This window comes from Dendrobates tinctorius, unplaced genomic scaffold, assembly GCF_039654945.1.
Source record: "Dendrobates tinctorius isolate UK_male_01 unplaced genomic scaffold, ASM3965494v1 ptg000160l, whole genome shotgun sequence".
In the NCBI taxonomy this organism is placed as follows: Eukaryota; Metazoa; Chordata; class Amphibia; order Anura; family Dendrobatidae; genus Dendrobates; species Dendrobates tinctorius.
In genome coordinates, this window is record NW_027361827.1 from 21,952,510 (window position 1) to 21,976,792 (window position 24,283).

General features: G+C 44.0%; 1 protein-coding gene across 5 annotated transcripts in view; it reads left to right on the forward strand.

The window, feature by feature from the left end:
• The window catches only part of LOC141052466 (protein shortage in chiasmata 1 ortholog-like), a 356,749-nt gene that overhangs the window by 325,771 nt on the left and 6,695 nt on the right, over positions 1–24,283 (forward strand). For all 5 annotated transcript variants that reach the window (XM_073549702.1, XM_073549705.1, XM_073549703.1 and 2 more), the window contains one exon: positions 6,711–6,860. In XM_073549702.1, coding sequence (XP_073405803.1) covers positions 6,711–6,860 — 150 coding nt within the window. The remainder of the gene's footprint in view (positions 1–6,710; positions 6,861–24,283) is intronic.

The window sequence follows — 24,283 nt, forward strand, 5'->3', positions numbered from 1 at the left end:
ATGATTAGGTCACTGAGGAGGATAGCCGGGAAATAAGCTAAGCAAACAAATACCCAGAAAGGTTGGTAACTTAGCGGAATGCAGACCCCTAAAACTAACAACACAACTAGAATTAGCCGTTGGATGTACCTACGATGCCCTAGACGCCTCGGCACAGCCAAAGAATTAACTAAGCCTAAAGCAAGAAAGGGGAAAGCTAAACTGCCCCGGAGTAGAACCCCAAAGGAATAGAGAGCCCCCAAACATATATTGCAGGTGAGACAATATGAAGCACAAACACAGGCAGAAAATAGAGTAAGCAAATGATGGGGCCCAAACTGTCTAGATAGACCAGGACAGGAAAGATACTGTCTGCAATCATGCAAAAAAACCTAAGAAAAATCCAACACGTCTGATATGCAAAAATACTGCGGCCACACGACCTCTCCCCCACTAGATCAGAATTCTGGTGTGAACTGGAAGCAAAACAAGAGATACTGATATAAAAGGGGATTAGCATTACTGAACAGACTGACATAAGCTGTGACATATGGAACGGGGTCCAGCACCGGTCCCAGCAGGGAACAATGCTGAACCCACACAGCAAAGCAGAAAGCAGAGAAAGGCAAAAACTGGATCAAATGCAAAAAGGTTCCAGCAAGCAAATAACTTATCTGAACGATGCAGGACCAAGCAGGGGGCAAGCGGACTTCAAAATGCACAGGAAGAAAACCAAATCACCAATAACAACTGAGGGAAACTTGCTCACTTAAATCCTCCCAGTCTGTAACACCTGATCTCCAATCATCCTCTTCAGGTGATTGACTTCTGTCAACCCGACCAGCTCCATTACCCTCAGCAACCACCAGAGGGAGCCCAAACTCAGGATTCAGGTCCAAAGTGTTCACAACAGGTCCCATCCTCAGTTTAGTTCTTTTAATAGTAATTTCCCTTCTGGATTACAGGAGGAGGAACGGTTTTCATCTTCCATTTCTACCATATGGCAGGGGGTTACTAATAATTTGAGGAAGATGGGATCCAAATATAAGAGTGTGGCTGATCGGAGAAGTTTGGTTGGTCCGAACCTGTGTGTGGGTGACTTGGTGTGGTTGTCCTCTAGGAACATTAAGCTGAAGGTTCCGTCTTGGAAACTGGATCCTAGGTTTATCGGTCCTCATAAGATCATAGCCATTGTCAATCCCGTCGTAGCATTTCGCCTTGCTTTACCATCTACCTTTAAGATCCATAATGTATTTCATCGTTCTCTCCTCAAGAAGTACAGTTGTGGCCAAAAGTATTGACACCCCTGCAATTTTTTCAGATAATACTCAGTTTCTTCCTGAAAATGATTGCAAACACAAATTCTTTGGTATTATTATCTTCATTTAATTTGTCTTAAATGTAAAAACACAAAAAGAATTGTCGTAAAGCCAAATTGGATATAATTCCACACCAAACATAAAAAAGAGGGTGGACAAAAGTATTGGCACTGTTCGAAAAATCATGTGATGCTTCTCTAATTTGTGTAATTAACAGCACCTGTAACTTACCTGTGGCACCTAACAGGTGTTGGCAATAACTAAATCACACTTGCAGGCAGTTGACATGGATTAAAGTTGACTCAACCTCTGTCCTGTGCCCTTGTGTGTACCACATTGAGCATGGAGAAAAGAAAGAAGACTAAAGAACTGTCTGAGGACTTGAGAAACCAAATTGTGAGGAAGCATGAGCAATCTCAAGGCTACAAGTCCATCTCCAAAGACCTGAATGTTCCTGTGTCTACCATGCGCAGTGTCATCAAGAAGTTTAAAGCCCATGGCACTGTGGATAACCTCCCTAGATTTGGATGGAAAAGAAAAATTGACAAGAGATTTCAACGCAAGATTGTGCGGATGTTGGATAAAGAACCTCGACTAACATACAAACAAGTTCAAGCTGCCCTGCAGTCCGAGGGTACAACAGTGTCAACCCGTACTATCCGTCGGCGTCTGAATGTAAAGGGACTGTATGGTAGGAGACCCAGGAAGACCCCACTTCTTACCCCGAGACATAAAAAAGCCAGGCTGGAGTTTGCCAAAATTTACCTGAAAAAGCCTAAAACGTTTTGGAAGAATGTTCCCTGGTCAGATGAGACAAAAGTAGAGCTTTTTGGGCAAAGGCATCAACATAGAGTTTACAGGAGAAAAAAAGAGGCATTCGAAGAAAAGAACATGGTCCCTACAGTCAAACATGGTGGAGGTTCCCTGATGTTTTGGGGTTGCTTTGCTGCCTCTGGCACTGGACTGCTTTACCGTGTGCATGGCATTATGAAGTCTGAAGACTACCAACAAATTTTGCAGCATAATGTTGGGCCCAGTGTGAGAAAGCTGGGTCTCCCTCAGAGGTCATGGGTCTTCCAACAGAACAATGACCCAAAACACACTTCAAAAAGCACTAGAAAATGGTTTGAGAGATAGCACTGGAGACTTCTAAGGTGGCCAGCAATGAGTCCAGACCTGAATCCCATAGAACACCTGTGGAGAGATCTAAAAATGGCAGTTTGGAGAAGGCATCCTTCAAATATCAGGGACCTGGAGCAGTTTGCCAAAGAAGAATGGTCTAAAATTACAGCAGAGCATTGTAAGAAACTCATTGATGGTTACCGGAAGTGGTTGGTCGCAGTTATTTTGGCTAAAGGTTGTGCAACCAAGTATTAGGCTGAGGGTGCCAATACTTTTGTCTGCCCCATTTTTGGAGTTTTGTGTGAAATGATCAATGTTTTGCTTTTTGCTTCATTCTCTTTTGTGTTTTTTCATTTAAGACAAATTAAATGAAGATAATACCAAAGAATTTGTGATTGCAATCATTTTCAGGAAGAAACTGAGTATTATCTGACAAAATTTCAGGGGTGTCAATACTTTTGGCCACAACTGTATGTTGCATCTTCAGTACTATCTTCGAAACGCGTACAGAGACCTGGAGAATATCCCCATGCGGTGAACTTTGTTGCCGTTACTTGATCACAAGCAGCCATGAATGTATTTTAAACATGATACAATAAAAATCCTGGATTTTAAATTTCTGGAGCTGGACCTTTCTTCCTTTTCTTGGAGTCATTATAAGTCCTGGCAGAGACGTGTCCGCGCTCAGAGCTTTTCAATAGTTCTTACGAACCTACAAGAGGTGAGCTGAAATTTATCTTTTTCAGTTTTCACGTGGCACACCCTGATAAGCCTGGTCCTGAGGTTCCAGAGGTCCCTCGTAGAAGAGTGGGTACTGTCATGGGGTTATTCTGACAGCATGGAGCCAGAAAACCTCAGCATCTGATTGCTCCTACTCCGGCGCTGAGGAGAAGCACTTCTTTGTCATATTAAATGTGTTTATTTCCTCTGGCAGAACAGGGGTTAATCGGTCACGTTGGTATGGAAATCTCTGTGCTCAGCTGTGCTTAGTTAGCCACTCCTTTTCCCTTAATAATCTGGGCTCTGTTACTAGTCCTCGTCAGCGTTAGCTTTAGAAGTTGGTATGAGGAGAGTTGGAGGAGTAATTAGCGAATGCTGTTTGGTTTGTACACATGATTATTCCTTATCCTTCTCTATTTTGTTTTTTTCCCCTTCCTACACACCCCAGTGGATTCGTCTGTTATATGTGAGTGAATATTTTGTATTTCTAGAGTTTTCTGTTAACCCTTGTCTGTGTTACCCTCTTTGAGGGTTGGTGTACTGCGGTGCACAGTAGTGCCCCCTCTCCCCTGGGTGGGGGAAGAGAACAGACGGAGAGCTAACTTAGGAGATAAGGCAAGAGTGGAGGCCCCGGCATATTCAGTATCTAAAGTATCCTGGGGAACAGGGCGAGCTAGGGCGCCCCCTAGTGTTAGGGACAGGAAAGGAGCCCCTGGTCCCAGGTCACCCAACAGCTGTATCGTGACATTAGTAGCTTTGCATAAAAACATTAACTATCCATCTGCTTTCTCTTCTTCTCTCATTGTTTCAATTGAAAAACGCAAAAGATAAAGATGATTTTTAAGTAGGCAAACTGCATATGTAATGTTAATTTGACAAGTGCAGAGAGTGTGAAAACAGCCATAGCCTACCAGTATCCTAAAATTAATTCAGAATATATTTTTTTTTAGGGATTTTTTTTACAGGTGTTGTGCAGAAGGTCCTCACTATAAAGCTTTTATAGTGTTCAGCTTTTGTCAACACAACCTGCTGTTTGATGAGTTCTGAAAAACATTCAATTTCCAATTCACAGACTTTTTATTCTGATATTGTGTCCTGTTCCAATATCTCTGTAGTAAGCTTGGTTTTGCTCATGTGTTTGTGCAGTAATCTCAGTTTCGGTACTGTATCTATGTTGCAAGCTCAGTTCTGTTCCTGTATCTGTGCAGTAGGTGTAACTGTTACCATATCTATTTTACACACTTCCCCTTAAGAAAGCGTTGTTTGAAATGTGCGTGGGGGCAGCATGATGGGCTCATCTATCCTCCCTCATTATGGATAACCAATACATCTTATACTAAGCAATATGTGTCACTTTAGGTAATTGTCACTTTGATGCTACTTGCTTTAATTATTTTACATATGGTCTGCTTATATGATTCATGCTGGCAGTTGCTATGTGGAATTTTCTTGAACATTTATTCTATCCTTACCATAAGCAGGCTCAAGATGGACTGCCGCAACTCAAGGGCCACAGCCCCCCAGGCAAAAATTTGCCAGCCATCCTGATTATTATTATCATAAGGCTAGGCATACTGCAGCACTGATTTCTGAAAAATGAAACTGAGGTGGTTGACTACAAGAATAAAGTATTTTATAGTAACAGGTTTAAAGTGAACCACTCAGCACAATTTTGTATTGTAATGATGATATAATATTGATTACATTACTTTTGGTGAAGAAATCCACTTTGTTCTTCTTTTGTAATAAGCATTTGAAATTTTCTGCTAATTAGGTCTTCTCCTTCTGGTCTCTGATTTCCTAACCCCTCTGCCTGCCTCTGGTCTGTGAATGACAGGTCACTGCTGTGATGTAAAACAGAGCGAGGCAGGAGGAGGGACCAGGGGAATCACCGACAGGAAGAAAACCCCATGTACAGTCCGACCCCTGTGCATTGAAATCTAACCGAAAACTAGTAGGAAATTTCAAATGCTGATTAAAGAAGAACCACAAAAGGATTTCTTCATCAACGGTATCAATGTAGTCAGCATTATAGTGACATTACAGCCTTGTCTTTACTAAGGCTGGTTTCACATTTGCGTTTTTTAGCGCTGGAAAAAAACGCATATGTGCGCATGCGTTTTTTCCCCTATATTTAACATGGGTGCGCATACCTGCGCGCTTGTAAGCGCGTATGCGATTTTCATGCGCTGCGTTTTTTTGGGGTGTGCGTTTGTATTTTCCAGACGCAGCATGTTGCATTTTTTGGCCCTGCAAAAAAGCGCATGCGCACATATGCGCACGTTTTGCGCTAAAAATGGCCATTATAGCCTATGGATGCGCATATGTGCGCACTGGCATGCTCATGTATGCGTTTTTTTGCATATGCGTTTTTTTTTTTTTAACCATGGAATTTAGGGGTTTGGGTTAGAGTTAGGGTTAGTTAAGGGGGTTTAGGGTTAGGGTTAGGGTCAGGGTCAGGGTTAGGGTTGGGGTTTGGGTCAGGGTTAGGGTTAAGTATGGTTTGGTTAAGGGTTAGGGTCAGGGTTAGGGTCAGGATTAGGGTTAAGTATGGTTTGGTTAAGGGTTAGGGTCAGGGTTAGGGTTAGGGTCAGGGTTAGGGTCAGGGTTAGGGTCAGGGTTAGGGTTAGGGTCAGGGTTAGGGTTAAGTATGGTTTTGTTAAGGGTTAGGGTTAGGGTCAGGGTTAGGGTTAGGGTCAGGGTTAGGGTTAGGGTTAGTTAGGGTTTAGGGTTTGGGTTAGGGTTAAGTATGATTTGGTTAAGGGTTAGGGTCAGGGTTAGGGTCAGGGTTAGGGTTAGGGTCAGGGTTAGGGTTAGTAAAGTCATGGTTTGGGTTAGTGTGAGGGGCCACCTAATGTTGGAAAAAACCGCAAACGCGGTAAAAACGCACTAAAAACGCATACAAACGCATAAAAACGCTGCGTTTTTTTCATGCATGCTCATAAAAATGCTTGAAAAAAACGCAGCAGTTGTATGCTTTTGTATGCGTTTTTTCAATGCGTTTTTTTGCGGGAAACAAGCGCTGCAAAAAAAAGCAAGTGTGAAACTAGCCTTAGCATTACAAAATCTTGCCGACATGTCTTAAGCCCCCGTTACACATAGCGATATCGCTAGCAATATCTCTGTAACGTCACCGATTTGTGACGTAGCAGCGATATTGCTAGCGATATCGCTATGTCTGATACCTCCGACCGACTCCCCCGCTGGTTATCGCTGGTCGCGCGAGAAGGTCCTGGACCGTTTCTCGTCGTCTGCTTCCTGCTGGGCTTCCTGTGGCGCAGACGAGCGACGCGTGGACGTGGGTGGGAGGACGTTAGGTTCGCCGCGTCTGACAGGTAAGTAGCGACCCCCGACCGCTGCTATGTCGCTGGTGAGATCTGCCGGTGTGGCAGCTCACTAGCGACCACTTAGCGATGCACCAGCGATCCATATCGTTGTCGGGATCGCTGGTGCATCGCTAAGTGTAACGGTACCCTTACATTTATAAGTTATCGCAATGTCAATAGTTTAGTTTTTCTTTTATTATTGATGGAGCACAAAACCTAATACAATATCACCAATATTTTCTAGGCAGAGAAAGTTTTGGTTTCATTCCCATGCATTAATCCTATGGTGGCTCAGCTACTTGTACACAGAGGATCCTCATTACAGTGGTTACTTTCTGCAACCAATGACCAACTTAAAGAACTTTTCCCAGAAGTGCCAGCAAAAGTTATAAAGGTAAGATAATAATGTATTTGTAAAAAGTAAATCTACAGTTTTGTTAATATTGACTGCATCATTCTTATCAAAAGGCACTGTTAGCTTTTAGTGTAGGTTTTTCAGGTATTGCAATACCTGTCATAAGAAAATGACCTATTGTTTAAATAAGGGTTTTGTGTTAAATGTATTTTTTTAATAGTTGCTTTTTTTTTACAACAAAATCTTTATTTAAAAAAATGTTATTCTTGCAATTTTCACACTGGTCACTAGTTTTTTTTTATATATCCTGTCCTTTCAGTAAGAGTTTACAGCAGTTTCCTTATCATCAGAGGCAGGAAAACAATGACAGGTAACACCTCTGTATAAAGCTGATCCGCCCTTCAGAATTTCCATTGCACCGCTCATTAGATGCTTCAATACAAATGATAGGGTCACTTCATGGTGGCTAATGTCCACTTGTTTTCTTAATCAGGAAGTTGGAGTGAAGTTTTTACTTTTAACCCTTTTCCGACGTGGTCTATAATATGTCCCTGCCCCCTGACTGATACTTATTGACGCGGCACGGATTATTACATCCATGTGATCGTGCGTGCACGCAGGCTGTGTGTCCGCTTTCGCCTCCAAGTGTTAGCTGATTCTGACAGCTGACACCCGGCCTTAAGTGCCAGGAATGTTCCTGCACCGCTCCTGGAACTTTATCCACCTAAATTCTACGATGGAACTCGATCGCAACATTTCAGGACGCGAGGTCCTTATTGTTGCCATGATGACCTGATGTCGTCATGATGACATCTGGGTCACTAGAGCTAGGAAGCTTGCTTGATCATGTGCAGTGCATGATCAGCAACTTTCTCTGTCAGTGCAGAGCTGAAATGTTGCATAGCATAGGGATGCTGCTGCATTCTCATGTAATACAAGCTATCAGCCTGGAAAAAATGATAGTCCCATAGTGGGAAAAGTAAAAAGAAGGAAAAAAAAAAAATTAAAATAATATGAAAAAAAATGATAAAAAAATTTAAAGATACTGTACACATAAATAAATATTTGTATGAAAAAAAAAATATTAACAATAAAAATACACATATTTGGCATCGCCGAGTCCGGAACGACCTATAAGGAACAGAAATCCAGCAAGGCCAGCATGCTTGTTCCTGTTTCATGCTCTTTTTAAAGCCATGTTCGCACAGGAATCCATAACCATGAGTAAGACTTCAAGGAGCTGAAACGCGTAAGTCTCAGTCACATTGCCATGCACTTTTAATTAATTTTGCTATAATAAATTTGAATTTTATCGTACGCACCTGCTGCCTTTCTGGATTTTTGTTCCTCTGTTTTGCCTCAGCTGGTTCCAGGCTTGTCAGTGTGAAGCAACCAGCAGGATCTATGCTGCAACTGGGGTGAACTGACTTTCTTTTCCCATTTCCCACCTCTCTATGAAAACTGTCCCACTAGTTAACACCTTTAGTGAACACCATAAAAATAGGTAAAAAAATCAATGCTTTATCATCATACCCGCTGAACACAAAGTGAAATACGTGATAAAAAAAAACATGGGACCCCTGAGAACGTTATCTTGTCCCACAACAAACAAGCCATCATACAGCTCCATCAGCGGAAAAATAAAAAAGTTATAGCTCTCAAAATAAAGCAATGCAAAAATAATTATTTTTTTTATAAAATAATTTTTATTGTGTAAGGCTGGTTTCACACTAGCGTTTTATCGCGCAGCGCATCGTGCGCTATTGGTCGCACGCGCAATTGTCCCCTATCTTTAAAATGGCGGGCGCAGCGTCTAGTGATTGCACGCGTGCCTCAGCATTTTCGTGCGCTGCGCATTTTCCAGGTGTGCGACCAGACGCGCCAGACGCTACATGTATGCATGCAAAGAGGAGAACAGAGCAAACGGGTGGATAGAGTAAAAAATCATTTTTTATTAATTTAGTGCATACAAGTAAGATTGCAAGTAATGATAGATAAAATCATGAAAAAACAACACCACAGGATAAGGGAACAGAGACCCCCAGGGAAACAGACAGCCACCATGCATGAAGTGGCACGCAAGTGCGTAAGGTTCAATAATAAATGCCACCTCGCTTCATCCACCTAAGGATCCCTGCACCGCAATATGTAAGCATAGTGGTACTCCAAAAGCGCTGAGTGCACCAAATATAAAGAGCGGTATCTTACCAGGGATGGAGGCAAGAGCTGAGTAAACCCGGGGCCAGGTGGGGGAAATCCCGACGCGCGTTTCGCGTGTGTATCGACACGCTTTCTCAAGGGAAGTATCGTGGGAATAGGTGAAGGACCTTCTTATGCCCCATGTGAATATGTCACGTGGTTACCAGTGAACCAATCAGAATGGTTTAAAGCGGCGCATGCGCGCTGGGCACTCTAAGCGCCGGCGATGCAGAGGCAAAGCGTCACACATTACCCTGGGCTAGGGGGAAGGGGAAAGTTCCCGAAAGCCCAGACGAAGGCGAGGAGATGCTCACCCCATCACCGAACAAAAGCAGGCACAACGGGCATGCACACAACCAAGGCCATGAAGTGGCAGGCATTAACAATAGAAAGGTTCACAAAGATGGACATAAGCTGGATGGATACAACCACTATGGACACACATGCATAGTTAGACAAGTAACAGGAGACAATATTAGCATAATAAGCATATATCGGAGATCATACAATATATAAGATACAATTATATATAATGCATAGAAAACATTCAAAATACCAAATCCCATATCCATATAAAGGGCACAGTGTCCTTCTCCATGTATGTATATATGGGACTTTAAGATCATAATAGAAAACTACAAATAATCATACAAAAAATACAATATACATATACAGTATATAAAAGTGCGATGTCCTCCAAATGCCAATCTTGTATCCATGTGCGAAATGTAGTGTCCATACAATAGTGTATATAGAAAGAAGGGACACGCCATGAGCAGGTCACCCAAACAATAGGTATACATCGAGGCACAAATAGGTCCAGAAGAAAACTAGGGAAAAAGAGAAATAAAAATAAAACAATGAATAAAACATATATATTAAAATAAAAGGAAACCCCAATAGCTGGAATGGGAAATAACAAAGGACAATGAAAGGGCAAAAATATAGGACAAAATTATTGAAAAAAATTTATATATGGATATTGCAAAAAAGAGGGGGTCACCTACAAAAAAGAGGAGAAGGATAACGATTCATTGAGGCCCCTAGGGGTCATGGTGTCTAATGTGACGATCCATTTAGCTTCGACTTGGGCCAATCTCCGTTTATAATTGCCACCTCTCACCCCTAGATGGACTTGGTCAATACCTCCGATTTTAAGAGAAATGGGATCACCATTGTGGTACTGCCGAAAATGACGAGGCAAAGTTTTGAGAAGAGAGAGGTCCGTCACTGTCTTGGATGCACAAATGTCCCGCACATGTTCACGCACCCTCTTCCTAAGTTCTCTGGACGTGAGACCGATATAGATTTTTGAGCAGCCACATGTGGCGTTATAAATCACGTTTGTGCTGCTACATGAAATTCTATGGCGAATATCGAACTGTCTCCGTCCATCGGAAGAGGTAAAAGTGGTGCAGCGTAGGACATTTGTGCATGCAACACAGTGACCGCAAGGTATGGAGCCAAATGTAGGACCCCTAGATCCGAACGGATTAGTTGACACAGGGAGATAGTGACTCTTAACAAGGAGGTCATTGAGATTTTTAGACCTCCTTGCAGTCACTGAGGGATATTGTCCCAACGATGGACCCAAGGAAGGTTCGGTCCCAAGAATCGACCAATGCTTAAGAAGGATCTGCCTCATGTTTTCCCATTGATGATTAAATGTAGAAATAAACCTAATAGGTCCTTCAATGGTTGATTGAGAGGCCTTGTTACGAGATTCCAAAAGACTACCGCGTGGAGTAGCTCTTGCTCTTAAATAGCCTTTTTTGATGCTTCTGTTGGAGTACCCTCGGCTCGAGAACCGTGTCTTCAAGTCGGCCGATTGCACCTCGAACTTGGCATCTGACGAGCAGATCCGCCTCATCCGTAAGAACTTTCCGACCGGGACGGCCCCTATGATGGAAGGGTTGTGGGCAGAGGACGCATGAACCAATGAATTCACTGATGTTGGTTTACGATAGACATCCGTCTGGATGTGACCAGTGTGATCAACACACATAATAACATCCAGGAAATTAATTTTAGCAGCATCAAATTAATAAGTCAAATGAATATTCAATTGATTATGGTTCAGCGCCCCCATAAAATCCCCGAGCTGCTGCACCGATCCGTCCCACAAAAAGAAAATATCATCTATATATCTATGCCAGCACAGCACATGGGAAGCGGCCGGCGCGCCCGCGTCGCCAAATATTGATCTCTCCCACGAACCGAGGAACAGATTAGCATACGCGGGCGCACAGGCCGCGCCCATGGCTGTGCTGCGTCGCTGCAAGAAAAATTGATCTTTAAAAGTAAAAAAATTGTGGGTAAGAATAAAGTGCAACAGCTCGAGGATGAGCCCACATAGAGGGCCATCCAGGTCGGAGGCACCCAGAAAGAGGCAGACCGCATCCATGCCGTCAGAGTGTTCGATGCATGTGTACAGGCTCTCCACGTCGGCAGTAACTAATAGGGTCCCCTGGTCCACAGAAATGCCATCGACCCTAGCCAGGGCGTCCGTAGTGTCACGTATGTAGGATGGCAAAGTTTCCACCAACGGTTTTAGATAAAAATCAATAAATTGGCAGATGGGGTCACATAACCCTTCAATGCCAGACACTATGTGGCGTCCAGGAGGGTCGAGGGCATTCTTGTGGACCTTAGGTAACAAGTAAAAAGTTGGAACCCTCGGATATTTGGCCACCAAGCCATCAAAGACTTGCTTAGAAATGACATTGTTATCCAGAGCCTCCATAAGGATGCGCTGGAGGTCGAGAGAGAAGGTCACAAGAGGATTAGAAGGTAAACGAAGGTAAGTATCGGTATCCCTAAGTTGACGAAAAGCCTCACGTTCATATTTATCATGTGGCCACACAACAATATTCCCCCCCCTTGTCAGCCGGTTTAAAAACCACATCGGGCAGGGATTGTAATTCAGAAATAGCGATGCGTTGAGCATGGGTCAAATTATCAAATCGACGTTTCGTTGATAGCTCTTTAAAGTCCTCACAGACTAATTTGGTAAAAACCTCGATAGCCGGGCTTAAAGACAAGGGGGGGAATTTAGTTGACCTTGGTAGAATAGAGGATGGAAACCTACTTGTAGACGGAGTTGCTTGTTCATCAAGCAATTCCTCTAAAGTGCGAAGAGCTTCTCTCTCGACCTCACTCATCACCTCCTTGGAGGTCCTCTTGGCATGCAATTTCCCCAGCAAAAGCTTGCGAGAAAACAAATGCAGGTCCTTCATGGCTGTAAAAAAAATGAAAAGAATTAGTGGGACAAAAAGAGAGGCCTCTTGACAACCTCCAATTGCGTTTTAGATAATATATGAGAAGACAAATTAAGTACCTGTAGGCCACCCTGAGATTGGGGGGCCTTTCCAGTGTTGGGCTTATTTTTAACGGTTTGCCTTGTCATAATACGCTTAGTTGTAGGATTAGACCCAGAAGGACCAGCACTAGGATAATTTTGGAGATATTAGACCTCATAGAGGTGGACCTGGATCTGGAATGGGAGTAGCTCCTATATTGAGGCCGTGAACGGTCCAGAGGATTGCGCCATTTATACATGCGTGCTAATTTCTTATCCCCCACATCTCTCTGGAATTTTTTGGCCTTGGTGGACTGGATTTCTTGTCCCCACTTTTGAGAGAGATCATCCATTTCCTCATTGAATTTTTTTAAAGCATCACTGGCCATATCTCTACGAAGAGTTACTTGCAAGGTTTCCATCTCGGATTTAATTGACGCCAATGATTCCTGATTCATTTGTTTCAGGAGTTCCATGAAACCCCTGGAACATGTATTAGCTAAGGTTTCCCAATTATTAATAAAGACATCATCTTGAATCGGAAATGATGGGAAAACCTGTATGCGTAGACCTCGTGGTATGAGGTCTTTATAGAGGTATTTCTCAAGGAGCGCATGGTTCCACCAAGTGTGAGTCCGTTTGCGAAGAAGATCTTTGAATTGTTTAATGATGTCCTGGATTGCCCTACTCACTCCCTCTGGACCCCCTTCTGTGTCATCCTGCAATGTGTCATTAATAAGTGCACGTCATGTCTGATCGCGAGCACGAAAATCCATTGTATGGCTGAGGAAAACTGTGAAAAACACAGAAAAAATTAATTTATGCACAAACCTCAGTGATATTATCAAATGTCAACAAAAAGGTGAGGCTGTACAAACAGCCCCCCTTAGGCAGAGAAGCCCAAAGCACCCACTCCAGAGTCAATCTATGCATGCAAAGAGGAGAACAGAGCAAACGGGTGGATAGAGTAAAAAATCATTTTTTATTAATTTAGTGCATACAAGTAAGATTGCAAGTAATGATAGATAAAATCATGAAAAAACAACACCACAGGATAAGGGAACAGAGACCCCCAGGGAAACAGACAGCCACCATGCATGAAGTGGCACGCAAGTGCGTAAGGTTCAATAATAAATGCCACCTCGCTTCATCCACCTAAGGATCCCTGCACCGCAATATGTAAGCATAGTGGTACTCCAAAAGTGCTGAGTGCGCCAAATATAAAGAGCGGTATCTTACCGGGGATGGAGGCAGGAGCTGAGTAAACCCGGGGCCAGGTGGGGGAAATCCCGACGTGCGTTTCGCGTGTGTATAGACACGCTTTCTCAAGGGAAGTATCGCGGGAATAGGTGAAGGACCTTCTTATGCCCCATGTGAATATGTCACGTGGTTACCAGTGAACCAATCAGAATGGTTTAAAGCGGCGCATACGCGCTGGGCACTCCAAGCGCCGGCGATGCAGAGGCAAAGCGTCACACATTACCCTGGGCTAGGGGGAAGGGGAAAGTTCCCGAAAGCCCAGAGGAAGGCGAGGAGACGCTCACCCCATCGCCGAACAAAAGCAGGCACAACGGGCATGCGCACAACCAAGGCCATGAAGTGGCAGGCATTAACAATAGAAAGGTTCACAAAGATGGATATGAACTGGATGGATACAACCACTATGGACACACATGCATAGTTAGACAAGTAACAGGAGACAATATTAGCATAATAAGCATATATCAGAGATCATACAATATATAAGATACAATTATATATAATAAAACCAAGCCACTGTGTATGGACAATTCAATAAAATAGAAACAATGGGACACAATATGTATAAAAAATATATATAATCTTTAATAAATCAGATTTAGGCAATTATAAAATTGTGCAAACAAGTGCCAAGGACATACAAAACATTAATAAAAAATCAGAGCATACATATATACGATAATTAATGAGATCTGTCAGATAAATATATAACACTATAGTACATTAATAATCTATCTCAGCATCACACACATATAAACATAGAAAATGTGCATAAACTATAAACGGTAGTGTATGTAAACATAAAAAAAAATATATATGTCACAAAAAGTGATTGTACCCACAATTGGGCTGTAAAAATTATATAAATCTGCATCAATAGTGTGCCATAGTGGTAAATCACATAACAAAGTAATAACCATTTAAGTGATGCTCAATGATGTGTGAGCCGATAAAGTATATTACATACCCGTGGTAAAATGACAGCCTCAAGGTAATGCCCGGCACTCCCCGATGCACGTTTCGGAACTAGCGTCCTTCGCGCATCGGGGAGTGCCGGGCATTACCTTGAGGCTGTCATTTTACCACGGGTATGTAATATACTTTATCGGCTCACACATCATTGAGCATCACTTAAATGGTTATTACTTTGTTATGTGATTTACCACTATGGCACACTATTGATGCAGATTTATATAATTTTTACAACCCAATTGTGGGTACAATCACTTTTTGTGACATATATATTTTTTTTTTATGTTTACATACACTACCGTTTATAGTTTATGCACATTTTCTATGTTTATATGTGTGTGATGCTGAGATAGATTATTAATGTATTATAGTGTTATATATTTATCTGACAGATCTCATTAATTATCGTATATATGTATGCTATGATTTTTTATTAATGTTTTGTATGTCCTTGGCACTTGTTTGCACAATTTTATAATTGCCTAAATCTGATTTATTAAAGATTATATATATTTTTTATACATATTGTGTCCCATTGTTTCTATTTTATTGAATTGTCCATACACAGTGGCTTGGTTTTATTATAGAACTGAATGGTCTCCATTCAAATTCTGTGACATATTAGGAGGATTGGTTGGTTACAGTAATATGAATATATGCACTATTTGATTTAATTAATTCATTATATGTAGATTGGTGCAATTTTATATAAAATCTTTTTAATTTTTATCATTTCCTTCTGTTGTGTCCATTTTGTTACTAATATATATAATGCATAGAAAACATTCAAAATACCAAATCCCATATCCATATAAAGGGCACAGTGTCCTTCTCCTTGTATGTATATATGGGACTATAAGATCAGACGCTACATGTTGCATTTTTTGTTCCGCCCAACATCGTTAAAACATCGCATGCGCACGTGTGCGTACGCAATGCGCAAAAAAATTGCATTAGAGTCTATGGGGTCGCTGACGTGCGCTGTGAAGAGTAAACAATGTCTAGACACTTGTTTAATCCACCCCCTAAACAAGCAACATTGTTTTGGAGGAGTGTACATAAAAGAAGGGGTCTGTAGTGCCAGACCACACTTTACAGACAGTCTGCAAGAGATAAGAAGCCCTGCAAGAGAGAATACACCCACCCAGCAAGAGACAAGACTCAAGTTTGGATTACAGCTTCAGCAGCTAAAATGTGAGTATTCTAAAATCTATATACGTGTGCCTGTCCTTTAATATATATTATGTACTAATGTTTTTATTTTTTTTTTTATTCCAGCATGTCTTCTGGATCCGAATATTTGCCATCCCAAGAAGAACTGGCCCAAGCTGACCGGGAGGTGAGGATTTTGCTGCCTTTGTGTAAGTATAGCTGCCTCTACAAATGGGTAATAATTTGTGTTCTTTTACAGACCTCAGCATCGGAACCGGCAAGTGAGGCGGATCAGCGGGAGCAGCCTAGCCAAGTCACGGTGAGAAGACGCAATGTAAGTATCAAGTCTTTGAAGGTCCCTTTTTGTAAAAAAAAAATTTTTTTTCTATTCCTTTTTTTCTGTTTTTTCTGTCCTGTTTTTCATCTTCCATACCTTTCTTCTTTTCTGTTTCCTTTTTTTTCACGATTCTCATCAATTTCCAAGATTATAATTTTTTTTTTCTAGGTTCCACAACGGGATGAAGACATCTATCTCGCGACAAGCACCTGATACCCCTTGTCCAGGAACGTAGCCTGTTGTGGGACAGCCGTGACCAGCAGTACAAAGACATTGTGGTGACCCGGCAGCTCTAGAATGAGGTGGCCGCAGCATTGATGGAGGGCTGGGACAGCGCCTCTGCAGCTTCAAAAAATGCATTTAGTAAGTATTTCCCTGTTGTTTGATGCCGCATTGACTCTTGTTCCTGAGGATACTGTTGTGCTTCCTGATAGGTATATTCTATCAGGGAACATAACAGTGTCCTCAGAAGCAACAGTGACTGCATTGTATATTGTAATGCTGTATTGATCATGCTTTAACTCATGATGCTGTTGATACTGGTGTGTTTCTTGCAAGATATATTCTTGCAGTAAACACACCAGTGTCATCAGGATCAACAGTGAATGAATTGTGTATTGTAATGCTGTATTGATCATGCTTTCACTCTTGATGCTGTTGATACTGGTGTGTTTCTTGCAAGATATATTCTTGCAGGAAACACACCAGTGTCATCAGGATCAACAGTGAATGCATTGTGTATTGTAATGCTGTATTGATCATGCTTTAACTCTTAATGCTGTTGATACTGGTGTGTTTCTTGCAAGATATATTCTTGCAGTAAACACTCCAGTGACCTCAAGATCAACAGTGACTGCATTGTGTATTGAATTCTTTTGTGATGCCGCATTGAATGTTTGCCATGTTCACTCAGGTGCGTGTGATGATGCAGATGTTGCCATCAGTGCATTGTATAACATTTTTTCTTTGTTTTTTCTACAGTGAACAAAGTCCGGACACGTTGGTGCTCAATGAAGGACTACTTCAACACTTATGTTCGTGCTGAGGGACAGGTTCACAGTGGTTCAGCGGCAAGGACCAGAACAACGTACCGCTATCATCGCGAGTTGGCTTTCCTGAAACCAGTCCTTGCCACTAGAGCGTAAGTATTATATTTTTTTTGTTATATATTTTTTTTTAATATCCTGTGCTTTTCTATTCCACAGCTGATGCTTCTAGTAAATGCATGATAGTAATGATTTACTTTTCTTTCCACAGCACTTGGAGCAGCACCCTGCAACCTGTCCCTGGAGCTGTCCTTCATCAATCGACCTCGGACCCGTCCCAGCCATCCGACAGCCAGGAAGCAACTTGCAGATCAGCAACACGGATAGCTGGTGACCAGGAAGCTGGTCCATCAGGTGTTCCCCTATCCCAGGTCTCTGCCACTGGTTATGCGGGCACTACCCGCCAGCGGCAGAGGGCCTCGGACAGGCCTGTCTTGCCCGAGTTCATGCACTTGAGCGAGGCCTTTCATGCCAGCATCAAGTCGCTGTCCAATAGAGTGGAAAGCGGTTTTTCACTCATGGAACGCGGTTTTACCCACATGGGACACCGCTTCCACTCTGTCGACCAGCGCCTTGACCGGCTGGAGGCCGACCTCAACAGACCAGCGCACCATTTCTTTAGTAAAATTGAGCAGGGCATGACGGAACACCTTAGTCCTGAGCAATAGCTGAATGTGTTACAGGCCTGCAACACTGCTTTCTTACAGGCTATGCAGCAGAATCAGTACATGCAGCACTCAGTGGTGTCATTCCCACCTGTGCCACCACTGACTCACTTCACCACAGTACAGACTTCTGCTGCATACCACTACACAGCCACCTTCATTCCTAGCCAAGCCGCACAACAATACACCACACCAATTCCGAGTGCTGCTGGACACTCCACCCCTGCCACCAGCATGGCAAGCGCTGCTCCTGTCGGGAGCACCACTACCGCCACCGTTCCCCCATCTTGGCGCACCGCCACCACACAACCAGCTTGGGCCACCACCACCTATTCTCCTGGTCGGAGCACCGACACAACATCTCCATCTAGGAGCACCGCCACCACTCAGCATCAGCATGGGAGCACCGCCACCACTCCTCATCATTCCAGGAGCACCGCCACCACTCCTCATCGTAGGAGCACCGCCACACTTCGCCTCATAGGAGCCCCGTCACCAGTCCTCATCATCGGAGCACCGCTAACACTTCACCTCCTATGAGCACCGCCACCACTCCTCATCATCGGAGCACCGCCACCACTTCACCTCCTAGGAGCACCGCCACCACTCCTCATCATAGGAGCACCGCCACCACTTCGCCTCCTAGGAGCACCGCCACAACTACTCCTACTGGTTGCACCGCCACCACTTCTCCTCGTAGGAGCACCGCCACCACTTCTCCAACAAGAAGCACCGAGAGCACTTCTCCTTCAAGGAGCACCGCCACCACCGAGCAGCAGAGGGGTGACCCACATTCCCTCTTTTTCTCATCACAGACACGGTCCACCATCTCCAGGCGGTCAAGCAATGTAAGGTAGTCACACGGTGGTAGTCGGTCCAGGCAGGTGACTCCTGCCCCAAAGAAGAACAAGAAACAAAAGACTTTGTTTGTCAGTCCCCCCTCTCCTTCTAATATTTCTCAACCTGCCTCCGTTTCCATCCCTGAGCTCCCTTCCCCCACTACTTTAGTCACCCCTTCACCTAGAACCCCTTCCTCATCTTCCAGCTGTTCCTCATCTCTCCAGACCCCCAAAGTATCCCACTCTTCCCCAAAAACATCCTTCAAAATAATTTTTTTATTATTTTTAAATAAATGTGCAATTCTGCTTTCACAAAATACTGTTTCATTAATGTGTCTTTCGCCGCCTACACACGCTGCGCCATACACACACTGCGCCGTACACTTAGCGTTTTTGCCACCACAAAGCTCCATTACTGACACGTTTCTTGTGTCAGTCTTTGAGATGTGTAGTCAAAAACACAAATCTATATGACTTGTATTTTCCCCACCAGTCTCTTGAGTCAGCTAATATTACACAGACTGAGTAAAGGATGTTGTTGAGTGCAAGGCATATCTATTGTTACCTTGCCAGGTATCATCAAAAGTTAATTGACTATGGTGTGTTTTTACCATCATCATTTAACTTTTGTGATACAAGGAAAGGTGAATCTAGATATACCTTGTAACTAACCACATCCTCTATTCAGTGTGTGTTGAGAAACTGAGGACATGACGGGGAAAATACACGCCATATGTACAATACCCTGCCCTTGTATCATAACTATCACACCTGGCCAGGTGAATACATATGTTTTAACCTGCAGCGTTGCTTCAGTCTGCATATATTTCTATCAGACTGCAGCAATGCTGCAGTTTACCTCTTATGTGTATTCTCCTGCCCATGTCTGGTAACCTTCTGAAGTCTGGATGCGTTACTTTTGGCGTCCTCACTTCAGCATGACACCAGGCCTGGGTATTGTATTAGTTGTATAAACTTTATTATGTCTACTGTCTGCATTCAAACTGAAGCCACAGTGATGATACTACAAATAATATTTATAGTCACAGCGTTAGGTGTCGTAAATAGTGAGGGATGCAACTGCAGTCCCAAATCACTATTGTTAACATCATGCCAGGTGACACAAAAATTATTTGTATTATCTCCACCGTCGCAGCAAATTGAACTCAAAGTCTAGAGATGATAAAGATCATACAACTTGTGTGTATGTATAGTCACCTGGTCAGGAGTACTAGTAAATTCATGATGCACAAAACACAGCATCATTAATTCACTGGTACACCAGGCCAGATGATTATTGTATTGAAGTGTAAGAAGACAGAGTGCACTCGGTACAGGTATTAACACAGGTTTTTTATTAAAATACACACAAAAGAAAACTTTGTTACACCATTTGATCTTGCCAGGCCACCCGTGCCACATCTGAGTTGAGGTATGCCGCAAATTGGTCCCTCATTTGGCCAACTTCAACAGATGACCTGAGAGGCTGCTGAGTATATAAAGGCAATGGGTTAGGAGCTGCATCATCGAGTTCAAAGTTCGGGTGCTCTCTAACCATGACAAAATTATGTAGAACCACACAGGCCTTCACCACCTCATCCACTGTTTCCAGTTTCAGATTAATGGCTGTGCTGAGAATGCGCCATCTGGAGACAAGTATACCAAAGGCACACTCAACAGTTCTTCTGGCCCTGGTCAGCCTGAAATTAAAAATTATTTTGGTGTGGTCCAAGTCCCGGCTGGAGTAGGGCTTGAGCAGGTTTTGGCACATCTGGAATGCCTCATCCCCAAGGGCTGTGGGGGACCTTCGGGGTTGGGAAGAGGCCGTGGCATGGGGAAATTGAACTGGTTGCCATACAACCTCCGGCCCATGTCAGAGTTCTTAAAAGCCTGGGAGTCATTCCCACGGCCAAATGCCACAATGTCCACTGCAACAAATATACAGTCTGCATCTGAAATGGCCATAAGTACTGTAGAAAAGTACTTTTTATAGTTATAGTACACAGAGCCTCTTCTTTTTGGTTTTATAATACGGATGTGTTTCCCATCAACGGCACCCAAACAGTTAGGGAAATTGCAGACTGTCCAGAATCTTTCAGCAATTTCAAACCACTTTTCCACGGTAGGCAGGGGCATAAATTCAGGACAAAGAACGTCCCACAAAGCATTGCAGGTGTCCGCAACTATTCCAGACAAGGTTGATATTCCAATACGGTACTGGAAGTGCAGTGAAGAGAGGCTCTAGCCAGTAGCCAGGAATCTGTGAAACCGAGAAACAGCAAAAATTAATATTTGTGAAAATACAATTTAACACAAGAAAAAAAAGGCATACAAATATATATGCAGCCTTTTCTTTACTACATGGCATAAAAAAAAAATACTGCAGCCTTTGGTTAACTACATGGCAGAAAAATAATTCTGCCAGCTTTGGAATAGTCCATGTGAGAACAAAGAAAATTATGCAGGCATTGTTTTTGCAATACTACGTACCTCAATGTGACCAGGAGCCGTTCCTCGGGAGGAATCGCACGACGGAGCTGTGTGTCCTGTCTCCGGATGGCATCTTGGACACGGCCAAGCAAATACCTGAAGGTTTGTTGGGACATCCGTGTGTAATCAGTAAATTTATCCAGGTTTGCCTGGAGCTCGCTGTAGAGGGTGTGGTATGCTCCACGGCTCTCCCGGAGTTCAATAATCGGATGTATCCACAAACACCGATGCTGCCGTCTTTGCTGTCTCTCTCTCTCCCTTTGTTGATGGCAAGCAACTGCATAAGCCTGAGCCATCCTGATGTCCAGATCCAAGTTGAAGTGAAAACTCTTCCAGCGCAGATCCATGTTGTTAAGAGAAAATACAAGCAAATGTGAAGAATTCAGCTGTAAACTGGGTCTATATAAAGAATTCCCATAACACACGCCCACTGATGTCCCATTGGTGGAGTCTGTTGTAAAAATTTTTCAAGGATTTTCCTCCTGTGATTGTGACACGATGCGCATAAAAATTGCAAACGCATGGAAAAACACATACAAACACAGCGTTTTTTGTCATAATGCGCACGATGATGCAATGAAAAAACGCAGCGCTTACAATCGTTTGTACGCGGTTTTTGCATGCGTTTCATGTGCGCTCTAAACACTGCGCAAAAAGGCGCAAGTGCGAAACCAGCCTAAAAGCTCCAAAACATAAGAAAAACTATATAAATTAGGTATCGCAGTAATAGTAGTGACCCAAAGAATAAAACTGCCTTATCAATTTTACCACATGCAGAATGACATAAACTCCCCCTCCACCAAAAAATAAAATACTTGAATTGCTGGCTTTTGTTGATTCTGCCTCACAAAAATTGGAACAGAGAGCGATAAAAAAAATGTCATGTGTCTAAAATGGTACCAATAAAACCATCAACTCGTTCCCACAAAAAACAAGACCTCATATGACTGTGTGGGCCAAAATATGGGAAAATTATAGCTCCCAAAATATGGTGATGCAAAAACTAGCTTTTGCAATAAAAAGTGTCTTTTAGTGTGTGGCAGCTGCCAAACATAAAAGCCCAACATAAATCTTGTATCGCTGTAATCGCACCGACCCGGAGAATAAAATCATCGATGCACTTATACCAGTGGCGTGGCGGGGGGGGCGGTCCGCCCCAGGCGGCACGTGTGTGGGGGCGGTGCGGCAGCAGCAGCAATTCATCTCCTCTGTGGGAGAAGCGCGGAGGCACAGTGCAGCAGCATCGGGCCGGCCTGTGTGCGGGCACATGAGGCTGAGCAGAGCGGCCTGTTCGCCATCGATAGAAGGGGCGGGCTGTGACGTCGTTCAGCAGCGTCCCGCCCCCTCCAGCCTTTGCTCCTCGGTACTGAGGCGGCTTCGGCGCTGGGGGCTGTGGAGGAAGTGGGGACGCTGGCAGCCTTCCCGGGAGGATGGGCCGAGGCCCCATTCATTCATGGCGGAGCCGCCGTCTAACAAGGTGAGAGGTCTCCGGTGGTGTGTGAGTGCCCGACACCAGCGCCATTCCTGTGCCCAGTACAGCAGGGCAGGTGGAGGTGGGCGCACACACTGGCAGCCCACAGTCCTCGTCTGGGACCCCACAAGGGCTCCTTGGGGTCTGTACTGTCACCAGTTCTCTGCCCCTCATTACTTGCGTCCTGGGGTGTGGGGCAGGCACATTACTGTGGGGGTGTCTGCTGGGGGTTGTAGTCCTGATGTGATATAAATGGGGCAATTCTCTGCGCCCCCTGATAGAGAGGCCGGTGCTGGGTGGTCTCCTCATCTCTACACCACAGTTTAAGGGGATTTCCATCACTTATTGTTGGGTCCAAGGTGGAATAATTAAGCCGAGACCCCCAAATCCTATTCTTGCCCCCTGGATCAGCGCCGCTCATCACGCTCACAGCAGAGTCTTGGGCAATCTATGGTCATCAATGTCTGGAAGGGGTGTCGTGTGACCGCTGCAGCCAGTCCAATGCCACCAATCATCTGCAGTGTTCTGTCCTGCGTCGTAGATGATGATGGTGGAGACCTCATCTAGCCGTCCTGTCTAATGGTCGTAGTGATGTGATGTCACACCGCCGCCATCGGTTGTCATTCTGGGGATGCTCCTTAAGTACACAGCCGTACGGTGGCCCCCAGCCGAGTGCAGGGGCCGGGGTTCCTCTCTCATCATGTATGACCGCATACACAGGTCTGCTGGATTTCATACACATCCTATACCCGTGTATATATAGAGAACTGCAAGAAGATGAAAGTCTAGAAATTTAGAAATAATAACAGCAGAGTAAAGGTACTGTCACACTAAGTGATATCGCTAGCAATATCGCTATAACTTGTGACGATATAGCGATATTGCTAGCGACATCGCTGTGTGTGATACTTACCTACGACCCGCTCCCCTGCTGATTATCGCTGATCGCGCGAGAACGTCCAGGACTGTTTCTTGTCGTCAGCTTCCTGCGGCGAGACGAGCGACGAGCGTGGAGCCGGGCGGGAGGACGTAGGATCGCCACGTCTGACTGGTAAGTAGCGACCCCCGTCCCCAGCGATGTCGCTGGTGAGATCTGCCTGTGTGGCAGCTCACTAGCGACCACTTAGCGATGTACCAGCGATCCTGACCGTGTCATATCACTGGTAGATCGCTAAGTGTGACTGTACCTTTAGTAGCAGACTAAAAATTATATCTTTGAGTGTAGTGTGGGCTCTTCGGATGCTTCCGGAATCCGGATTATCATTGACCAAAGGGGCGGCAAATTTTTCGACCGCCCCGGGCGCCACAAACAGTTGCTACGCCACTGACTTATACTGCACGAGGAATGGCCTAAAAAATAAAACCAATTCTTCACCTGCTGTTGATTTTTTCATTGAGCCTTCCAAAGATTGCAGTAAGGCTCGGTGCACAGCTATCATGCACTCTACGCTGAGCGCATACACCGGAGTTTCTGTGTAAATCTCTGAAATATGTGATTCAGATGGAACCCTTGACGGAAGATTCCCTAAAAGGGCTCATACTCACATGCGAGAAACTCGGCACTGTTGCAGGCACTTGGATCGGAGTGTTTCAGTTGCATGTATTTCTATGCAGCTGAATGCTCTGATCGAAGAGCCGGCATATTAACATGCTAGACTCGTCCGAGTTTCTCGCATGTGAGTATGAGCCCTAATGAGTCGGATGGAGGCATTGTGCATGCCGTGTGACCTGTG